Source organism: Natrix helvetica (assembly GCF_964273705.1).
Source record: "Natrix helvetica genome assembly, chromosome: 5".
NCBI lineage: Eukaryota > Metazoa > Chordata > Lepidosauria > Squamata > Natricidae > Natrix > Natrix helvetica.
Window position 1 is genome coordinate 39,851,833 of NC_138551.1, and position 12,509 is coordinate 39,864,341.

General features: G+C 36.7%; 1 protein-coding gene across 2 annotated transcripts; it reads right to left on the reverse strand.

Annotated features, from left to right (window-relative positions):
* MRPS22 (mitochondrial ribosomal protein S22) lies at positions 1 to 8,405 on the reverse strand. Of its 2 annotated transcripts, XM_081953682.1 has the most exons (9): positions 8,246 to 8,360; positions 5,012 to 5,173; positions 4,682 to 4,845; positions 4,434 to 4,598; positions 2,614 to 2,760; positions 2,047 to 2,130; positions 1,256 to 1,401; positions 496 to 604; positions 1 to 203 (listed from the first exon to the last, which is right to left on the reverse strand). In XM_081953682.1, exons 3-9 carry the CDS (start codon positions 4,808 to 4,810, stop codon positions 102 to 104), a joined length of 882 nt encoding a protein of 293 aa, XP_081809808.1. In that variant the 5' UTR covers positions 4,811 to 4,845; positions 5,012 to 5,173; positions 8,246 to 8,360; the 3' UTR covers positions 1 to 101. The 2 variants fall into 2 exon arrangements, with proteins under 2 accessions (XP_081809808.1, XP_081809807.1); XM_081953681.1 differs by lacking the exon at positions 5,012 to 5,173 and having other exon boundaries at positions 8,246 to 8,405.
* Positions 8,406 to 12,509: the final 4,104 nt, after the last annotated feature.

Here is a 12,509-nt window from a genome sequence, read left to right on the forward strand (position 1 = left end):
TTGTGGAATAATTATTTTTATCATACTTGGTATAAAAATGTTCTTTTTATGTACATTTTTCCTCCTTTCCCATACACTTGACATTAAATGATTTTATTGATCTAGTCACTTTGTGAAGCTGCAGACTTCAGCGAAAGTGTTTCATAAGCCTGTAGGACAAGTTCAATGTAGCTGGCTCTTGATGTTTCTGCCTTTGCAAATGCCTGTAAAAAAAACCAAATTGATAATCAGGTATCCAATGATTTTGAAAATAACATCCTGGACTCTTATACTAACACAATTGATGAATTTATGTGGCTAAACTTCTAATAAGGAACTGATAGCTAATAGAGCTGAAAAGAATTACACAAAATTTTAAAACAAATTCTGAATATGAATAAACTGCATTTATTTCCAACAGCCACTAGGAAGATGCAAAGTTGTGACTCCCAGCTTATGCTAATGTATGCTTTTTCTATGGTCAACTTTTTTACATTCATAAAAAGTATATTATACCTTAATTAAATCTATCCCTTGGATATCTTGTTCTTGTGCCTCTCTTGCTGATTCACAATCAGGATGGAGCATATGGTAAAGGGTAATTAAACTTACAGCATCTTCAAACCTGAAATTCAGAAGTTAATATGTAACAAATAGTTTCATATATTTAATTTGAATATTCTGATAATTAAGAGTGTGGGAGGTTGCTTATGTTACTAGCTTATAGTGAAAGAAATACTGATGAATTTAAATAAGTCACTACTACGTAGCACATAAAAGTTCAAAAAAGTTCAGCTTCTCTGTAACTAAAATTATATTTCAAATCCAATTCTTAATATTTAAATTTTAGTAATCCATTTTTTTTGCCACGAACGAAGACACACCATAAATCAGATAATTATTTATGAAATACTTGTAACAGTAGCAAGAGAAAATTAAAGAGCAATAAAATTCTAATCTAAAATTGTGAAGTACATTTTTTCTACAAAGAAAAATATGCTCTCAATTGAAATTCAACTTCTAGGGATTATACAGAAATCAGTTTTTCAGCAGCTGCATAGAAGAAACTGCCAATGTCAACCAAAGAAAAAACTTAACAGTCTAAACCAGAGCAGTGGAATTTCTTGGGGAACCTCCAAAAAGTACTAATCGGCTTAGCTTTCAATTTGAATAGATAACATGAATAAACATGGCTCATTTTTAATACAATATTGCCAAGTTAAACAGTTCAGTAAATTCCTTTCATACAGAAATATTGGCTTACCAAAGTACTTACAAATTTCTTTGGATCATATCCAGCAGCAATCCTTCTGTTTTCTTCCTATTTACAAAGTACCAGACCATCTCACCAAAATATCTTGTTGAACGGAGCAGATCGTATTTTCCATGTTTTTCAATATCCTCATATATCTCCTGATGAATCTGTTCAGATATTTAAGCATATTTACAAATCATAATACATTTATTTCCAGAAATCTACAATAGTGAAGTTTAGCAAAGTTTTGCTAAACATACAGACATATATACATAAAATCCTACAGCTGCAAGGTGATCTGTGCCCTCGTCTTAGTCCATGAATGAGTTGATTAAACAAATGCCATCAAAATTAATATATTGTATCATGCACTTATTGAAAATATTGAACTCGTGTCTTTCTGAGCAGTGATTTGCAGAGCATGCTTCAGGAGGTCACTAATAACCACAGGTATAGCAAATGAATTGCAGGCCACTTACATGTTGTCTAATCTACCACAGGGTTCCTCAGTGTTTGCCATCACACCTCTTAGTACAATCTTAATGTACATACTGTACGTCCCCTATAAACCAAACCCCGAAATGAACACACATGTTTATACACCGTCTAAAATTAACAGGAGTTGCTTGGACTCTGATAGGATAGTAATAAAATACATAAAGGAATAGTGCAGACAGAATTATTAATAAGGTTTAAATGAAGTTCAGATCTACTACAACTACAGATAATGCTAAAGAGTTCACAAACTTTTATTCTACGGTATTTTGGTGAGCAGTTCCCAAGTTCCACCTCTCCACTGAGCAATAACTCACTCTAATATAGTCAGCTGAATCTGGCTCAAACTGCAGGAGGCAGCGATCAAGGAATTCTTCGTGACGGTCCTGAAGAAACATAGTCTAAAACAAGAAATATTGTACAAATATGAAAAATGGAATTTCATGTCAAATACTTCGGTTTGAATTTTCCATAAAGTAGCTGTGAGAATGCTTAGCTCAGTTCTGCAGTAAGATTCCAGGAATAAAAGCAATTCAGGTATGTAAATCAAGTGTTCAAATGAAGGTAAACTTCCCTAGTTCCACCAGAGAACCATTAGTATTCCAGTATTAGCGCTACATACCTGTTATTTAGTATCAACTTACTAATCAAAACCTTAAATCGACTTCAATTTATTTTTAGTCCAGTTAAACAAGAATATAAGACTGAGACGGAAGATGTTCCCGTATTCTTATTCACATGCTAAATTATAGTTTAACAAGCAGGAGTTAGGTGCCTAATAATTTAAAAGATAATGCTAGACAATTGTCCCCAAATAAGCATCTGATAAGCCAGCTACGTCTGTCTAAAGACTATGAGAAGAAAATTAATTTTCCTGTATTTACCATTGCAGCATTTTTATTGCTGAATATAGACGAAGGGACAATTTTACGGCCTTCTTTTGGGAAGTAGATCTGTATCATCCTGTCCCGTTCCTCCCAAGTGGCCTTACGTAATACTCCATTTGTTTCGCGAACTACAATGAATCGCTCCTGAAATTGAAAAATAAAAGATAGGTAAGCTACAATTTTATCACAGTGGCATTAATTCTTTTAATTTTAAAGTAGACAGGAATTAATATAAATTTAAAATATCAACTGGCTTTTGAGAAAATCCCTAGCAGCTATTTGAATGGGTAACATATATTGTATTTATATACAAAAAGATTATATCAATGATATATCTAGGCAAAGGACTCACTTGAAATACCCTAATGCTGTTATTTCAATGGGAAAATTTAGACACTAATTTTCTGCCTCAATTCTTTTATAACAACTTATTCTTGCCTTTACAAACACATAAGGTACCATGTTTCCTGAGAATAAGACCGGGTCTTATTTTCTTTTGACTCCCAAAATAAGCACTTGGCCTTATTTTCAGGGAGGTCATTATTTTTGAGATGCAGGTAGTGGCGAGGTTGGTCACTTCATGGCTGCTGCTGTGTTGCAATATTTTCGGGGGAGGGCTTATTTTCAGGGAAACAAGGTAGTTACAAATTAGAAAATTAGGCACTGAGATCTCATGTAGAATTCAGTAGCCATTTCCAATCTGTTCTGCAAACATTAATATAGGTGTTCCTCAGTGGTGGGATTCAAAAAAAAATTCCTACTGGTTCTGTGGCCGTGGCTTGGTGGGCGTGGCATGGGAAGGATACTGTAAAATCTCCATTTCCTTCCCACTCCAGGGGAAGGTTACTGCAAAATCCCCATTCCCTCCCGATTAGCTGGGACTCAGGAGGCAGAGAATAGATGGGGGCAGGGCCAGTCAGAGGTAGTATTTATCGGTTTTCCGAACTACTCAAACTTTCAACTACAGGTTCTCCAGAACTGGTCAGAATCTGCTATATACCACCTCTGGTACTCTTCGATTTACAACAATTCATTTAGTGGCTGTCCAAAGTTACAATGGCACTGAAAAAAGTAACTTATGGTCATTTTTCACAATTACGACCATTGCAGCGTCCCCATGGTCATGTGATCAAAATTCAGATGCTTGGCAACTGACTCAAATTTATGACGGTTGCAGTGTCCCAGGGTCATGTAATCATGTTTTGTGATCTTCTGACAAGCAAAGTCAATAGGGAAGTCCAATTCATTTAACAACCATGTTACTAACAACTGCAGTGATTCATTAACAACTATGGCAAGAAAGGTGGTAAAGTGGGACAAAATCCATTAAACATCTCCCTTAGCAACAGAAACGGGCTCAATTTTGGTCATAATTCGGGACTATTTGTAGTCTATTTTAAAGCTAACTGTACAAGAGACATATAGAGCCTTATACTGCACAGATGAATTCTAAATGTTCATTATGCATCAATTTGATTTCTTCTAGACTATTGCAAAGAAAAAATAAAAGGCAATTCAGGTCTGGGAAAATAAAGAAAATAACTAAAGAGCTAACCCAAATTAAACTTATGGCTCAGCCATACTTTTCAATCTTAAATGCTATGGGTATACAATGTCACAAAATGGCATGCTTTTAAAAACTTTGATTTCTCATAAATCCATAAGTCATATGAAAAGCCTCGGTCACTGAAATTAGTCTTAAAAATAAGCTATTAAGGTACTGCTCTCTGTACAACACTGCCTATCAGTAAAACTGAAAATAGAATTAAGCCATTCTACATTTCAGAGTTATTACCATGGGTATCTAAAAGACTTACACTGTGTGGGATGTCATATGTTAAATCAGTAAATACGTATTTATAGGGCTCAGATCCATCAATTATCCTGTCCTCAGCTAATACATCATCAATTGGTTCCCGTTCATTCAGTACAGGAGGCATTTTCAGATACTCTTTAGCCTTCTTAACAGCTTGTGCTGAAGCCTAAGGGGGGGAAATCATGTAAGTAATTACATAGAAACAAATCAACACATCTTCTATTTATGGTCATATAGCAGTTGAAATACCTCTTCCAGCTGGGATTCTGTCATGACCTTGTATACAGGAGGCTTACGCTCTTGTTTTCTTGCCTTGAAAATCTTCTGCAAATCCAGCCCTGTCATCTTGGAGAGCAAGTTCTGAACTTTTTCATCCATGAAACAAGGCTTTGGAACATCAGTTTTGGTTTCTTCTGTAAAACAAGCAGTTCACACAAAATACATAAATGCTAGAACACAACAGCAAAACATTACATTATAACATGAAGGGGAAAAACGTTTAAAAGTTTATCAACTGTTGGTTAAAACCTTATATGCAACTGGGGGTAAGCACAAATAAATACAAAGTAATTGTACTACCAGTATAGGTTGTTTATGGGTAGAGATATCATACTGTGGATAAAAGGCAAGAAGCCATGGGGGACAAACAGAAATCCATGGCTTGCAAGGTTCATTCTGGAAATGCAGGACAAGATGCAGACACTTTGTATTGCTTAATTTGTATTTTCCATCTCACTAATCCTGAGAAAGGAAAAATAAATGCATTATTTCACATTGTGTCCCATTCTAGTGTCATCTTGGAAGATATATAGTATACCCTGGCATATCTTGTTTTTTTATTTTCCCCATCAAAGTGACAATAGAAGAGCTATTGGGGTAGACTTTTCCATCCACCTGCAGATGACACTATATAATCTGTGGCTCTAACAGTGATTTCAAGGATATAAAACAGTCAATCCCAAACAGGTACTGGCTTGGAAGTTGCACCTCCCTCACAGATGAAGGGCACAAGTATAAAGATTTCATACTTCTTAAATTAATTCTATACAACAAATAAATAGTATGAAAGGCATTTCATACACATTTTTAATCTTTATTAAAGAAGTGTTGGAGTCCAAGATACCATTAACAAAGTAATTTTCCCGTAATCTATCCAAGGAGACATGGATAAAAAATGGCTTAGATTTATAAAAAGTGAAATATAAAATAAATCACTATACCACACCTGGTTATTACCCAGAGGTCTGTAATCAGTCACAGAACACTATCCTACTTTAAAGGATTGTCTAGGTCAAGGCTGTCAAACTCGTGGCCCGTGGGCTAGATGTGTCACGCACTAGCCATGCCGCCTGGTTTAGCGAAGGGGGGGGGGAGTCATGATACGTCACATGACGAAGGCACAATACCAGTTTAGTTTAGGTAGTCCTCAATTTACAATCATTTAGTAACTGTTCAAAGTTAAAACAGTATTGGAAAACGTGACTTACAATAGTTCTTTGCTCTTAAACTGTCACAGCATCACTATGATCATATGATAAAAAAATTCAAGCACTTGGTAGCAACCAAGAGTCATTTGGTCATCATTTGCAACCTTCTCAGCCAGCTTCCAACAAGCAAAGTTAATGGGGGAGGTCAGATTCACTTAATGACTAAATGATTAACTGCAGTGATGCACAGTGATTTGCTTAAGTTTGGCAAAAAAGGTTATAAAATCAGATGCAATTTACTTAACAATTGCCTTGCTTAGCAGCAGACATCCAGGCCCAAATTGCTGTATTCCATATAAAGCAAAAGAAACACACCTCAGAGAACTAAATTCTGACCTGACTTCAGGTTCATGAACTGTAAGAACAAATTGTTCAGAATTATACTGATGCCTAGATGACCATGACATCATGAGATGACAGCATGCATGAAAGCATCAGTGTAGACATGACTATATATACTGGGATTTGAACCTGGGCTGTATTACATATTAGGCAGGAGTCTTAGCCACTAAGCCACAGGCTCTCCTCCTTATCAGCTGAGCCAGGGAAATAGGTATGTATTTGTGTTACAACCCCTGGTATGCCCAAATATGCCCAGTAAGGGTATGGCTAGCTGATGAGAGTTAATAGCTTGAAATAGATCTATACTAGTCTCCCTTTATTTATTTATCAGCACAAATACAACACAAATATAAAAGGCAACATTAAAAATAAAAATATGGTTTTCTGCCTGGATGGTTTTCTGTAATGAGCCGAAGGACAGAAAGAGGGAGTAGTGAGCTTCCTCCCATATTTGGGTATACCAGGGGTTGTAACACAAATACATACCTATTTCCCTGGCTCAGCTGATAAGGAGGAGAGCCTGTGGCTTAGTGGCTAAGACTCCTGCCTAATATGTAATACAGCCCAGGTTCAAATCCCAGAAAGGGTATGGCTAGCTGATGAGAGCTAAATAGCTTGAAATAGATCTATATTAGTCTCCCTTTATTTATTTATCAGCACAAATACAACACAAATATAAAAAGGCAACATTAAAAATAAAAATATGGTTTTCTGCCTGGATGGTTTTCTGTATTGAGCCGAAGGACAGAAAGAGGGAGTAGTGAGCTTCCTCCCATATTTGGGCATACCAGGGGTTGTAACACAAATACATACATACATACATACATACATACATACATACATACATACATACATACACACACACACACACACACACACACACATATACATTTCATAAAAAATTATAATACTGAAAGATCATTTTTTAGACCTTAGGTTTATTGTCCTTTTGCACTACACTTACATATTAGTAAGTCCAGCTGAGCAAAACAGCATTTTTTAAATCAAGATTTCAGTTAAGCCTTCTCTTTTGGTATGAGATCCAGAAGAGCCGCACACACAAAAAATAATCACATTAACATAGTATATATCATTACGATGTATAAAAATAGCCTGAGTAAGCAGCTTCCTGTATTCACTGTTAGATTTTACATTTTTACATCCTACTATCATAAAGTCAGATGTTCCAATAAAAACAGTGAAAAATATTTCCCACTGATATCAATTGAACTGCCAACTTAGCAATGTGATCAAAAAGGATAAACCCAATGAACTGAAACTTGATCCCATTGAGATGAATAAGGCTTTAAGGCACATTGGTCTTGACAGAAATCATTTCAGCTTGGCAAATAAACACTTTCTCCAGTCTGACGTTTTCCAAGGGTCGTGTGCTTCAATTCCTGTAACCTAGAACTTCCATATTTCATCTGCCAAAATCCTGATGACTTGTTTTCCTTTTGCTTTGTGCCATCACCACAATTCAAACTTTTGCTGCTCACAAGGACTGCTCCAGATGACTTCTAGTAAGCCAATAGCTTAACAGTCGTGGCTGCCTGAACTGAGCAACTCAGATGGGGTTGCAAAAATCTGGACGGTGAGCAATGACAGCAAAGTTTACTGTATCTCTTGGCTGCTACTTAATGGTCTTTTGGATCCCGCAGCCTGAAGCAGGCAGCGCATGAAATCCAGTACTGCGAGCGGAGAGGAAAGGGCGAGCGTCTAACGCAGAGGTCTTCAAACTTGTAGCTTTAAGACTTGTGGACTTCAACTCTCAGAATTCTCCAGCCAGCATACCTGGCTGGAGAACTCTGGGAGTTGAAGTCCACAAGTCTTAAAGCTGCCAAGTTTGGAGACTCTTGGGTCTAACGCAACCATATCGTATCCTTTTAATGAGGTTGCTCCCGTCGGAGCACTCTCCCCTACTCCGCCATCCCTACACACCTAAGAAGGGCGGCCACTACCTGATGCCGCCGTCAAAACTCACCTGCACCCGAGCCGTCGCAAAAACCCCTCCATCCCCACGAGGTTCTGGGCAGGCACCTTGGAAGTAACAAAGCTGCCCTCCCGCTTCTAAAGCAGCCGGTTACTCCAAGAGAAGCCATGCTAGATTGGCCCGGAAATGCTCCAGCTACTCGTTCCGGAGAAGACGCAGTGTGTCCTGGGAAATGTAGTCTGTAACGATTCGATCGTCAGACTTTTCTTAACTCTGCTCTGAGACCGTCCTCCGTAGTCTGAGCGACGTTTTTCTGGGGACTTAATTTTCTGGGGCGTTAATTAGTCCGAAATGAATGCTAAAACTGCTTTGCTGGGCTAAAGAACCAAATAAAAATAGACGGAGGATTTAAGTAGGAGGGGAAAACATTCAGAACTGTATTTTCGCAACGCTTGCCCAGTCGTGGTTTCCTGAACAAACTGCGGTTTGTAAACCGTACTGCGTTCTTCCAACTCCCTAAGGGGAAAAAAAAAAAAGATTAAGTGTGTTACGAGAATTTATTTTTTAAAAAAATATAAGAGATCAAACGGAAGATAATCGATTTGGCCCATTCTGCTTTAGCCTGTCTAGTTGATTTATACCAGGCTTTCGAATTTAAGACAGCAAAGTATTGCCCCTTGTCCGCATAATATATATTTCGTAAAAGATGAAGCCAGATATTTGTGTCTCTGATAATTGTAATTCTAAATGGAAAGGGGATGGCAAACAGCCGAGCTCCTTAAGCCTTCTCTCTTCTGCCGAGGTGGTTGTGACATTGCAAAACAAGGTACAGATCAGAACATTGGAAGTAGGCGATGGAATTAAGAATTCTGCCTCTAGATCAGATTGCAGCTTCAAAGGGAGAATTTTAGTTACTTCTCACACTGAAGTGAGCCTTATTATGAGATTTGTGTAAGTCAAATCCTTAGGTGTCTGCAGATAGGATTCATTTGCTGTGCTAATATTTTAAGTATGATTCCTGGATGTATTGCAATGTAATGTTACAACCAATAAACATGGTTTATAAACTGGGTGCATTTACATTACTCTAATCAACAATTGCCATGAAATGTGAATTAGTTTGTGTTTGTATTTACTGTAATCGTATTAACAATTTAAATCTTGTTCCTGCAAAACTGCATTAGAGTTTAAAAGTGTACACTTTTCCAATGAAATTTGCATAATGCATAAAAATCTTATTAGGATTGTTAGGTCAAAAGAGGTTGCTATAAACTTCATGGACAGGCCACAAGAGTTCCCATCCACACACATTCATGGATGACATTTCTAGAAAATGTTATGTAATACTGTGGCAATTTTCTTGTTTTTGAGACAAAGATCAGGAAATTGGTAGCATCTTTTCCAACACATTTTATTAAAAGGCAAGCATTCATGAGCTTTCAAGCTTATGACTTTCAATTAAATTTGTTATCTGTATAAGATGCTAACAGACTTGATTTTTTTTGCCACTATAGACTAACAGCTCTCCTATGTTGGAGGAAAGAGGAATTAATAAAGGCACCAATTGAATTTATATCTGAATAACTTTTCAATAGTTTATATTATCTTTAAGAATTAAGCAAGAAATTATCTTTTCATTAGAACAGTGGTCTCCAAAGTTGTGTGTTTGCACTCTGACAATTCCTTGGGATGTTGGATGAAAATATCAAACTATTGTTTATTTCACCTTTAATTCATGTTTTAATTTCTATTTTGGGATATATTTTATGTGGTGAATACTATATTAATAGAGTAGCATTTATAGTATTTAAATTAGAAATAAACATGTATATCTTCTGGACGTATGCCCAAACATTTTTTACTATGAAAAGTTGTGCAGTCAAAAAAAATTAGGAAACCACTGCTCTAGAAAGTATACGTTAAATTTCCATCTTAGCCTGCATCGATTGCCATAAAATTGTATCAGAGCAGGATTAGTAGTTTATTATTTGTACCGTGAAAGAATGGTTTCTCTGCAGTAATAAATTAGCTAACTAAATAAAAGTATTTGTGACTCCCAAATTCTGAGAATAAGCGGATGCCTGTTATGATTCTAAATTATTTATTATTTTGCCTATATGTTCTTCCATTACCCTCCAGGTCAATGTGACCAATGATGCTTTGTTTCTTTGATTTATTCAGTTATTAAAGATACAGAGATATAACAAAATAATTTGCATTTCATAAAAAAGTAATATTTTTACAAGTTACTTTTACTTGTGTATTAATTTCTGCTTTCTGATCACTGTATGTTTAGGGAAACTTGGACTTAGAAATGTACAACACTTGATAATCCTGCTGATTTTCAAGCAAATTGGGCAACTTACCCAATTTGTGTAAAGGTATACACATTTTAGATGATGCAATCGGGGGTGGGATTCTATTGGTTCAGGGAAACCGATAGCTGTGACTATTAGCTGAGAGCGAACCAGTTTGCTCCGATTTTCAGCTGGGCCTCCCCCCCCCACACCTGCCCCTGCGCTATACTCACCTATATTCCCTTCTCTGAAGCCCAGCTGACAGGCGCGGCTGAGTGGATTGCTGGCCTCAGCTGTTTTCCTCTTCAGCAGTAATGCAGAAGGTGATTTCTCTGTAAATTGTGCACACACGAGCTTAGCAAACTGGTTGTTAGACCGGTAGGATCCCACCCCTGGTTGCAATCACTATGTATAAATCAGAAGAAGTAATTTAAAGAAACAAAATAATAACAATTATGAATTTCAGACAAAATGTATCATTCATCAGTAAAGGGAAATTCAAGACTTCATTCTTTGAATTCACAGAAACATATTGGATCACATTAAAATCCGCTCATGGACTTGTTAATAAACCATTAAGAAAGGATATAACAGCCATTAAATAAATTGCTTGTAATGTAAATCACTATAGAAGTAGTTTTATATTATTTATCATAACAGTTTCCCCTTGTATAAACCGTTTTATATAACAGTTTTATATTTATATTGTCAATATATTGCATTGGTTAGAATGCAATATTGCAAGCTAACTCTGCCCACAGCTTGAGGTTTGATCCTGACAGGGTTCAAGGTGGATTTATCCTTCCACCCTTCCAAGGTTGATAAAATGGGGATCCAGATGTTGGGGGCAATATGCTGGCATTGTAAACCATCCAAAGAGTGCTGTAAAACACTATGAGGTGGTGTATAAGTTTAAGTGCTATTTCTATATTAATGTTTAAAAACTTAGTAGGCACTTGGAAGCAATGTCTCGGAGTCTAAATTGGGAAGCCTACAAATCCTGTGAAATAGATAATGCAAAATTATTACCTGAAACACCTCTCTTTGAATCATAAAAGCAGCAGTACAAGTAGTCCTCAACTTATGACCACAATTGAGCCCAACATTTCTGTTGCTAGGTGAAAAGTTTGTTGTGAGTTTTGCCCCATTTATGACTTTTTTTGCCACGTTTGTTAAGTGAATCACGGTAGTTGTTAAATTAGTAACATGGTTGTTACTAATCCGATTTCCCCATTACTTTGTTTGTCAGAAAGTCACAAAAGGGGATCACATGCAACCGTCATAAATATGAGTCAGTTGACAAGCATCCAAATGTAAATCCCAGGACCATGGGGATGCTGCAATTGTCATAAGTGTCAAAAACAGTCATAAGTCACTTTTTTCAGTGCTGTTATAACTTTGAACAGTCACTAAATGAACTGTTATAAGTTGAGGACTACCAGTACTGTTTTTCAGATATGTGCAACCCAGAGAAGTATTGAGCATGTGTGTAGAAACAGCCAATTGTAACTTTAAAAGTCACCATGTGACTCTGAAGAATGAATAGAATAGAATAGCAGAGTTGGAAGGGAGGACCTTGGAGTCTTCTAGTCCAACCCTCTGCTTAGGCAGGAAACCCTACACCACTTCAGACAAATGGTTATCCAACATCTTCTTAAAAACTTCTTGAAGCATTCACAACTTCTGGAGGCAAGTTGTTCCACTGATTAATTGTTCAAACTGTCAGGAAATTTCTCCTTAGTTCTAAATTGCTTCCCCTGTTGATTAGTTTCCACCCATTGCTTCTTGTCCTAAGTGCTCTGGTGATTTAAAGAGATGCTTTATACCTGCATCTGTTGCACTTTCCTTTGAAGGATTTGGAGTAGTGCTATAAATTAGTAATCAGAGTTAGCTGGTGAAATAGAATGATAGGTCTAGGCAGCCTATCCATTTTTTTTGCTAAGGGATCACATTCATGGGCCCTGCAGAGGCCTTTTTGACAAGTCTGGGAGAATTTTAAAAGTTTGAAAGAGAAATAG